This window comes from Vigna umbellata, chromosome 1 (assembly GCF_029865625.1).
Source record: "Vigna umbellata cultivar VRB3 chromosome 1, Vumbellata_1.0, whole genome shotgun sequence".
Lineage (NCBI taxonomy): Eukaryota > Viridiplantae > Streptophyta > Magnoliopsida > Fabales > Fabaceae > Vigna > Vigna umbellata.
In genome coordinates, this window is record NC_142165.1 from 99,765,083 (window position 1) to 99,776,316 (window position 11,234).

Sequence of the window (11,234 nt, forward strand, 5' to 3'; positions counted from 1 at the left end):
CACATAAAAAGAGTTAGGTTTGCATAAGATGTTGAATCGAGATTTAAACTTCAACCGAAAAAGCTTATATTCATTTGTCTCACATACGATTTTATCTCTGAAAATGGATAAAGTGAAAAAGTGAAAAGAAAAAAAGAAAAAATAAGCTTACATCACTTGGGTACACATATTGTTGATCTTTTTCTGTAAGTAGTTACTACCTAATAGAGTTAATTGTAGTTGAGCTTATCATAATGTAAGATCTTACAGTTTTCGTTCAGCATTTAGTTTATAATTTTTTTCTCTGTACAATAAGATTAGGAAAATGTTAGCCAGGACATTTCTCTTTTTATTGGAAAATTTAATACTCCATTTCTTTATGATCTTTATATATTTATAATTAAAAGACTAGAAGATAATGTATATTTAACTAACTATAAGGATAATTAAATTATTATCATTATTATTTATAATAAAAAAACATTCATTATCAATGTCAAATCACTACTAATCAAAGATAATTAGAATCACGTCCGAAACATCTAACTTTTCCATATCTATCAGAGTCTGCCTTGAAATTAAAATAAAAAATAAAAAATGAATGTATTTAAATTTCACAAAAACCCTAAAGTAAATTAAGTTAAGTTCATTTTTATTTATATAAAAAAAAACATACTTATATTTTAATTTCTTACATCAAACAGATAAAAGAGTTTACAAGTTATGTGTACTGGTCGAACTTTTTTTGATTATTCGGTAGACATATCCGAATGTTGTAACTAAATGATGTTATCCCTTTGTGGCAGAATATAACTACATATCTTTGTCGCCCCCACCCTGTTATGTTTCTCCATGCACGCCAGAACAACATGATTCATCAACTTTGCACATTGTGTGTATGATTAACCTTTTAGAACTCTTCACCACATTCATTATATATATGTGCAGAAGAGAGTTAAACATATATTTGCAATGGTTTCAGTTTTGTGACAGAAATGCTGACACAATAACTAAACACTTGTAGCAGTAGCATTGCATATTGGCCCCCCCTCATACTCCTTTCTTCTTCTCTTCTGTTCATAAAAGAAACCCTCATAATTTCCACTCATCATAATCACTACTCAAGCAGATGTTACAAAGTTAATGCATGTACCATAATCTTTTATCATCACATCATACGCACTATATATACGTTAACCTCATCACCTTTTATTTACAGTTCTAAATCAATTACATATCATGGTGGTTTCTGTCCTATGTGCCTAAAAGTCATTTATTATTATTGCTTTGAATACCTCCATTCAATCAATAAAAAAGTTGAAACTCTGTTTAATCTTTCTTTAACCAGATAAGAACGAATCATTAACACATCAATTAACTGTTGCAACATTCATTTATTTTAATTAGTAGTTTTGGTTTTCAGTCTTTGTATACTTATTTTTATAATCTCGTTTAACCATGAATTGTAATGTAATTAAGTTTTCTTAATTTTAATTATATATTTTGGAAATTGCGGTTAAAATGTTTTATTGGATTATAGTAGAGAAAAATATATTCAAAGAGATGTATACAGTATCATATGTATTTAAATGAATTTTTTAATTTACACTTTCATATTAAAACAAAAAAAAAATATTTAAAATATAGAATAGGCTAATTTAAGTCATTAACTGAGAAATTAAAAGATTCTTTTTCATTGTAATAACAGTATTCATGAATATTGTTTGAATTTTTTTAAACAGTGGCTAAGAACACTGGTCAGAGAAAACTCATAAGAATGTTAATCCAAACGGGGAACATTGAAAGTGACAATACTCCCAGTTTGACCATTTAGCTAATCTACCTAGTTTCATCAGTCAAACCAAAATGTTCCAAAATAAGTGTTGTACATACTCCTCTCTCTTTTTAACTGTCTATTTCTTTTAAAAAAATATTTATTTATTTATTATTTGTCACATTAATTATTAATTTATCATTTTTTAATTATAAATTATTTACTTTCTTATTTATTGTATTAAATGAAAAATAAAATTAAAGACTACACATAAAAGAATTATTTTTTTTGTTTATTTAACTATTTACATTGAACCCTTTGGGCTTGGATGGAAGATAATTTCCTTTTTATTTCACCATGAATTTTAAGTCTATGTTCATATAGATAGAAATATTAAATAAATAAATAATAACATAAAGGGTATCAATTGATATGGTGTATTCAATGAAATAAAGATAATAAATTTAGTTTAAGAAGAATTCCATTAATTAAGTTAGTGGTTGATTTGGTGAAATAAATTTTAACTTGTGCTGTAATTTGTCTGCGTATGAGACCAAACATGAAAGAACAAGTGAAAGACACAATACCCTTTCATATAGACATGAAATGACAGAACTCTTTTATAAGTACCTATGATTACAATGTACCATTTTCTTTTATCATCTTTCCACCAAAAAAGAGTTTAAAGTGTCACCCCTCTTAGTCATAAAGAGACAGTAAAAAAAAGACTCATGTTATTAATATCAGTATCAGTTCTAATTAAATTAACCAATCATTCTTGATTAAATAATCATCATTGATGATCATACGTTCCAATTAATGTGTTCTATATGTAATTAAGAAAAAAAGTATATATGTAATTAGCAGATATCGCTTCTAAATTATAGTTATCTTCCAATCCATGTATTGTTAGAAGTCTATGATGTTAAAGGTAAGCATTTATACTTTAATGAAATTTTGAACTTTGGTTAGTCACTTTGCACTTTATATAAAGTCAGAACTGTTAGTTTAATTCAAAAAAAAAAATTGCATGTAATTTTACTTTACTTTTTATTTAATAATAAAAAATAGAAAAACTGTAAGTGTCTTTTGTTATTAAGTGACATTCAAATATCTTTTAATTTTAAAATAGATATTCGTTTTCCTTATTTAATTTCAAAATACTATATTAACTAAAACTTAAGTATAATAAAGTCATAAAAACTAAAATTTAAAGTTTTAAATATAAAAATTGAAGATTTTTTTTCCTGAGACAATAGTAAACGATTTAATTATTACATTTTTTTTAAAATGCTGTTTGAATATAAACAAACGAGTATTTATAAAAAGTTATTGTTAAATTTATTAATTCATTATCATATTTATATAATAATATTTTAATAAATATAAATATATAAATATAATAGGGATTTCATCATTGTTTTATTAATAGAATGAGGAAATGAAAGTTTATTTTACACAAAAAAAGAATAATGTGAAAATTATTTAAGAAAATATAAAAATAATTACGTATGAGCTTACTAATTTTAGGTTTAATTAAGTCTCCATTTTAAATTTTTGTATTTTTAATTAAGTCTTTGATAATTTTTTTACTGTTTTTTGAAAATTTAAAATTTTTAACCTTTTTAATTGAATTTATTTGACCTTTTTAATTAGGTGACGTAATGATTATTTATTTTCATTATATTTGTTAAAAATTATGAAGTTTTTTTAATATAAAACAATAAAACCCATTTGTTATTTCATATTAATAATAACACTGTTTTATATTAATTTCCATAATCTCGTATTTCTTAACACGTGAATATAAGAAAGTAAGATAATATAGTACAAAATAATAACTATGCCAAATGATTAAAAATTTAAATATCCAATATGTAAAAAATTATAATAAAAATTCAATTAAAAATATATAAATTTATGATAAACTGATTAACCCTTAATTTTATTTATCATCCTTTTGGTATACTTCAACCCTTTCCAAACAATGACGGAAAGGAGAGCAAGCTTTATGAGCAGAGGGTTTCATAGAGCATGCGGACGTCATTAAAACGATGAAAATATTTTCTTACACCACTTGCATCGGTTAACAATTTACAAAAATTTAAAAAATTAACTTTTATATTTATAAAAAAAAGGAAGAAATTAAACGGTAAAATAATAAATATAAAATGTGTGTAAAAGTTTGTTAAGTAATTATATCCTTAAAACAATTTAATGACAGAGAGTTAAGATGTGTTTTAGATGGACTAAAATGTCGCGTCGATTAACTTTTTATTTATGATTTTGTCTCATTTTAAGTGTTATAATTTTCTTTGAATATTTAATTGTTTAGATTTAAAAGATTTTTTACGTATTGAAATTTGAAACGTGATTGTTCACTTTTAACAAGTTTTCAAAGACTATATTAGAGTGATCGAAGAGTAGAGTAGAGTAGTAGTGTGATGGCCAAAAGCTGCAGCTGCTACTGAGTTTGGGGAACAAAGATAGAAGATGAGATGACCAAACTTGAACTCAGACAATGATAGTCACCACCATCTAACAATTTCAAAAGTCAATATTGGCTGCCACCTAAATCAAATCTACTTTTACAAATTACATTCATCAATTTTTTCATTAAATAAATTCGAAAAAACTTTTAAATAAGTAAAAATTCTTAAAATGTTATTGCTTAATCGTAGTGTTACTCCTTTTCAACTGGTGTCGATCCCTCCAACAGTCTCACCATTTTTCTTCGTTTTACTGTAAGATGTTATCCTTCTGTCATCTCACTTTAATTTTGGCTTCACTTTCAAATACCTCTTTCCATAAAATTGCAAAGATAATTTTCTGCACTATAAGAAGGTTAAACATATATAATGATAAGACATTGATACTTCTAACTTAAATTTTTATATATTTATTTTTAGTACTATTTCAAAATACTTTTTATTCGAAATATCTTATATATATAAATTCATGTTTATCTTTTATTTTATTAAATTTGTATTTTATATCTTGTTTTATCTAAAATGAAACTTTTGTCGATATCTTAACAGTAATAACATTAATTTTAGACAAAAAAGCCAGATATTCTAATCTTCTTCAATTTAGAATTTGATTTTGATGGTAAAAGTAAACATAAGAGTTTCTTTTTAGTAATCTCTTAATCCTTTGTCGGGTCTTTGTGATCTATAAAATAGCTGAGAAAACAAGTATAAAACTATGTCTAGGTTTGTTTATATATAGATAAAAAGGTACTGAGTAATGCTCAGTAATGAAAATAGACAATGGCGAAACCTTTGCAGACCTAACTTTAAAAGGACAAGAGACATTAATTAACGTATTTACTTTTATAAGCATTGTTGTAATGTAGAAGAAGATGATGTACTGGTAATTAATTAATTACAGATATCCAATCAATACAAGCGTTGGACAAAGTACCACAGTAGAAATCAAAATCAAAACCTTTTTTTGTCGCTTCTGTTTAATTCTACCATTGGAGGTAACCCTAACGACTGCGTGTAGATTTTAATCATCAGATCATGGGGCCCTACCAATTAACATTGATTTGGGAAAGTTGCCTGTGGTGTGCAAGAAACTTTAGGGCCATCTAATCAAATCATGGCAGAAAAAAGATAATGTAATTAATACAATGAAGAACCTGCTGTTATAATTTATGATTTCATTCCAGTTAAACTCTAGGTAGCAGACAAGTTCCTCTCATAATGGACCAAGATGGGTATGTTTTCTGCTTTCTGTCAAAAGCTATACTTCAATAATGAATACAGCTTCAACCAAAAACCTCCAAAAGAAGAACCAAACAATTCTATCTTGTATCTAGTAACTTCAGAGAACACAAACAACCTAGTCAAATTCCCATGTTGTGGAGAAGGGCCAATGGAATACTCCAACATGAAAAGTATCCGTGTAGTGCCCTTTCATGTAAAGTTTGCAGAACAGCTTGTGTTACTCGATTTAATGCCCTAATCACTAGCGAGGGTCCTTTTACTTCTGGCCCACTTCTACATTAATTAATTATCACACATGCCTGGTTGGAATTCATGAACTTCAGATCTTTTCAGCACGAGGAGAGCTGCATAAATTATAGGCCCATCATCCAGCACAATTTTACATGAAACTTGGTACAAAGGAAACATTTTATTTTTGTGGTAAGAAATACAAAGTGAGATAAATTGTTTTCTAAAGAGAAGCATATTTATCTGTCTTTTTAACAGTATAAAACAAGTGGGTTGGGTTGGGATATTATATACAAACAGTTCATCAAGCATAAGCCCACAGATTTAAGCGTGGAAAAAAAAGGAGAGGAAAGTTTTGAAAGAAAATGAGTTGAAATTAAAAAGGATAGAATTTGAACCACAGATGTTATCCTGTTCCTTTTTTTCCTTATATAGTACAGACAGAAAAAAAGGAAAGGCATCGAGATAGAAACGAAATAAACGCATTATGAGAAAATATAAGCAAGACTTTTATAGAGGATAATTGTGGTCTGGCAATGAAGCACTCCTAGATGTTTGTACTAGTACACAAATTGAGCAGTGCTTGGTTGTCATAGTTATCTCCTGGTTGAAAAGAACCCCAGACCAACCCTTTGCTTTGCCATATATCTATCGTGTGGTCCTTGCAATTATGCGATCTAAAGTGGTGTTGATCGAGACTGCTATATAGCTATAGATAGATAGATAGAGATAGTGAGAGAGTGGTGGAGAGAACGGCATGTATAAATGGAAAGACAGAAAGAGAAAGGGAGAAAAAACAGCAAATTTTTGGTGTACTATAGAGTGCTTTCAAGTGTGGATGGACTATTACCATTTTGACAACAAGTTGGGAGAGATCATGGGGTGTTTTTAGTTCTATGGCAAGTTCCAATTGGTTATTAGGGCTTGGATGGTCTCATTCTCTACGCATACATACATGACAGTGGCAAGTACCATTCCTTTCTTTCTTCACTCAGAGCCAGACATAGATAGAGAGAGAGAGAGAAACAATCTACTTCACTATATACATATATCAAAGTAAGCACAACACAGAAAGATAAGCACGCAGCACGCATGGGAAGAGAAACCAGCCAACATCAACAACATTCTCTAACACACTCTGATATCGATAGATAGATAGATAGATAGAGATAGATACTCACAAACATTGACATCCACCACAAACACAGCACAAAGAAGAGAGAGAGTGATGAGTGATGAGTGATGATAGAGTTGGATAGTGAGATTCAGAATGATGGCGCATCTCTTTTTGGAGAAAGTGACCTACTGAGCAACCCCAGTCAAAGGGAGCATTGGCTACCATTGCAAGCCGTTCCATGGAAATAATTGTACTTTGTTTCCCCCATTATCTACTTTTAGGGTTAGACACACACGGACACCTGGAGGTTTCCAACAGTGAATCGAAATTTTAGTTAAAAAAGACAAAGGGAATAATAAGAAGAAATGAAATTATTTGAGTTATGTGAATCTTCCCATAAAAAGTCACGGCATGTGACATCCCACTCCTACGCACCATGCTCTGTGGGACAACGTTGAACGCAAATAGTATAGTATAGTACCTTTAATTTCAACAATCGAATTACTTCTTCAACATTTATCCAATACCAGTTTAATTTAATTATCAGATATGATGAATTTCGTAACAAAACATGTCTCTTTCGGAGAAAACATTTTTCTCTGATAATAAATTTGTGAAAGAAAAACAGTGTAAGAAGAGAAACTGGTATAGACTAGGGAATTAAAGGTGTGGTGAGGTTGAGTTTTCTGTCAAGTCGCGTGTGTTCTGTGCGCACCACGTGAAGTGGCACAAACTATAACTTTTTTCCTATCCACTCACTTCTTCTTGCAATGTTATCGTTCTAAAGAGATCACAACTTTTTGCTCAAAAGAAACGATTAAGAAAAAGGATGGCCCTTGTCTACAATAAATTGCTGATGTTGGGTCCTTTGTCTCACACATTATCTTTAGTACTCACACCACTCTCCTTCTCCCAACCTCTCACCCTCTCTCATAATTCAACCCTCTCATATGCTTATAACAAGGTATTATTGTCTATGTGCTGTCATTCTCACACTGTACCACACTTTTCTTCGGCCTCCCAATTCCACTGTGCCTCCACTCTCACACAAACTAACACACACACACGAACACACACACACTTATAAGCTGCTGCATCATATCCGTAGCCTTGTCCCTCTCACTCATCAGACTCACCCCTAGGTGAAAATAAATAACTTTAGTACTAGCTGCTAGTAAGTATCTTGATTAGTAACACTCACATGCTTATGTTATGTCTTCCTTTACTTGCAGGGTAACAGCCAAAACCAAAAAGAAAATGAGAGGTTCTTTCTTTTTCATTAGGGATATAGATGCAGCAAAGATGTCGTTCTCAGGCATTCAAACTCCCAACCAATAACCAGTTCCATCCTGAAGGGTAGGGTTATTATTTTGGTGCAGTCTCCAGCTAAATATTAATTCCAGATATGTATTCCTCAAATACCTCCCTCAACGGCAATGACCTACTCTCGTACCCTAGCCAACCATTTTGCTTTAGGCCTTTTTCCTTTGAAAGCAACCCAACCAATTCTTCAAAAGATCAATCCAATTCCAATTACGCCCTTCCTCCTCCTCTTCCTCCTCCTTTGTCCTTTCTTCAATCCTTTGACGAAAATATCTTTCTCGAACATCACCATGATTTTCTCTTACTTCACCCCTCTCTAGCCGACCCCGGATTCTCAAAAAACCTTCACGTTGCTCCCGAAATCCCCGCAATTCCCTCCTCCTTCGGACAAGGTGGCGCCGCCCCTATGGACCACACTACAAGGAAGAGGTCCTGCAAGAGAGATCGCCACAGCAAAATCAACACCGCACGAGGCCTCAGAGACCGAAGAATGAGGCTGTCCCTCGAAGTTGCAAAGAGGTTCTTCGGGTTGCAAGACATGCTAGGCTTTGACAAGGCCAGCAAAACCGTCGAGTGGCTACTAAACCAAGCAAAAGTCGAAATCAAACAACTTGCTAGGGAAAAAAACAGTGTTGGTGGTGCCAAGAGTGCATCATCAACTTCTGAATGCGAAGGGGTGTCTAGCTTGGACGAGGTTGTCGTGAGTGGAGTTAACGAGGAGCAAGAGAGGGAGACACCCAACATGAAGAGAAGAACAAGTAAGGTTTGTAGAAAGAGTGCATTCAATACCATCGATAAGGAATCGAGGGAAAAGGCAAGAGAAAGGGCGAGAGAAAGAACAATAGAGAAGATGAGGACTCGAAGAGTACTTGCTGCAGATGCTTCAAACCTTAACCGTTTGAGTTCTTGGAACCCCTTTGAAACGGTTGAAGACTCTGCGGGTACTCAGAGCCAAAGCGTGAACCACCCCTCCTTGGATGCGCACCTTCCCGAGGCCGAAGAACCAACTTCTCACGCTAAGGAACATTTGGAGGACATGGCGCGCCATGAAGACAATTCTTTGGTGATCATGAACAAGTGGAGCCCAACCATGATATTCAATTCTCTCAACAACTCCGCAGTCCTTCACGAAGTAAGTTCAATCTCATCCATCATACAAAAAATGGCATGATTTAGCTATAATTAACAAAGCCCTTGTGGAATACCAGTTAAGAAATTAAACGAATTGAAAGAGTGTTACTGGTACACCAATTCCACCACGATTTGAAATAAGAGTTATCTGCATATTAAACATTGGTTATAAACTTATATTTCATATATGTCTGTGCATGCTTGGTTTGATCATTAGCATGTTGTTGTTTCAATGAAAACCATGCATTTTCTATTCATATAATGTTGCTGAGGTTCCATTGATGAAATTATTTGCAGCATCAATTTGCAGAATTTCAGTCCTTGGGAAAACCTTGGGAAACCTACAACGACAACATCTAGTATTTGCGCTCAACTTGGATTGCACCCATCATGTGTTTGTGTCAGCAGAATAAAATACAATCATGCTATGTATTTCTTTACTTTCCTTTTGGCATGTAATGTGGTAAGGTATCTTCCCATCAACTACCATATGGGAAAAATATTTCGTGAATTCTAATTTGTATGTTATCTCTATATATAAAATTTTACTTCTTTCTTTTACCTCCATCTTTCTGTTAATATCCCATAATTGTCTTACTGGTGTTTTAATTAAGAAAACACTTAATTGAATCCTTTCCCTAACTCTGGTTGGAAATGCATTAAGAAAAGGATTTATGCTGCTATTGCTGTCATGTCATTTTTTTTTACATATAATAGTTTGTTGATGCTACCCTGACATATTTGCTGTGGTGGTTTTTCTTTTTTCAAAGTCTAATCATCCCTCGGAAAAGTATTAGGGTTACTTCTCAGATCTATGTATGTTTCTAGTTGTTTGTGGATAACTTCATAAGTGTATTCCAATTTGTGAATTCATCTTATAGCTTTATAGACGTGACTGAATTGACACTTGGGTGATGATCCACTATGTATCCACTTTCAGAACTAGTTTATCCGTTTCAATTTTCATTATGATTATTTAGCTTGATCATATCACATAATTTAGGACACAGACAAAGACCAAACTTATAGCATGTCTTTAAGAATGTTATTTCACGCAAATGATAAAACAATCTTGAAAGATGGCTTTGGCATATGACATATATAGATTGTAAGATTAAAAGGGATGGCGGTAGAAAACAATTACAATACACGAAATTTATAAAGAAAAATGGATAGAATGTATTTTATATTCATATTTTTATAGCATTTTCATGAAGTAATACAAGTTATACACAAACAATTAAAGTAAATTTTATTTATCTAAATTGGCTTTTCATATGTACAATTCAATGTGTTTATTTAAGGGACTCAACTATATATGCACTTTACTTGTCTTTAATTAGTAAATTCTAAGGTGGCTCATATTATGAATTAAAAGCAACTACTTGACTTTAATGGCATTTGCTGTGTACCCAAAAGCATGGGAATTCAAATGTTGACTATCATATAAATTAGTGTGAAAAGTTATCAATATGGTTTATTGCGTAAACTATTTGGTAATATATATATATATATAAGCATAGTGAAATATTAGTGCTATACAATACACAAATTTTACGCAAACGTTTCACAAAGAACAATTATAAGCATAGTTCTAAAGATAATTATAATAAAAATCAATTTAGTACATGTCATACATAACCATTTGTCATCCAATAAAATCTTTTGACATGGTAAGTTTAGAAGTAAAATTTATCTAAAATAAAACAATATAAAAGCATTAATTTAAATGATATAACTGGTAACGTTGATAAGACGAAGAAATTCACAGAGAAATTTCATTCCTTTAACTTAAAAAGGCGAATATTAAAGTGAGTTATTCATAAAATATAACTATGAATTGAAAAGTTTGGCTCAGTAAAAGGGTAGGATTTATATTTTTATGTTCATCAATATTAGATAATTATGTACATAAATAATTTGGACTAAATTTTTTTATTTCTAATAAAAA

At 31.1% G+C, this 11,234-nt stretch overlaps 1 protein-coding gene across 1 annotated transcript; it reads left to right on the top strand.

Annotated features, from left to right (window-relative positions):
• The first annotated feature begins 8,106 nt into the window (after nt 1-8,106).
• LOC124847675 (transcription factor TEOSINTE BRANCHED 1-like) lies at nt 8,107-9,850 on the top strand. The gene is made up of 2 exons (XM_088115452.1): nt 8,107-9,284; nt 9,581-9,850. Exons 1-2 carry the CDS (start codon nt 8,235-8,237, stop codon nt 9,641-9,643), a joined length of 1,113 nt encoding a protein of 370 aa, XP_087971578.1. The 5' UTR covers nt 8,107-8,234; the 3' UTR covers nt 9,644-9,850.
• Nucleotides 9,851-11,234: the final 1,384 nt, after the last annotated feature.

Bases quoted from the DNA above. Each gene is read 5' to 3' on its own strand.
- LOC124847675 (XM_088115452.1), top strand. From the start codon at position 8,235: ATGTATTCCTCAAATACCTCCCTCAACGGCAATGACCTACTCTCGTAC. The intron at 9,285-9,580 runs GTAAGTTCAATC...AATTATTTGCAG, and splicing joins ACTCCGCAGTCCTTCACGAA to CATCAATTTGCAGAATTTCA.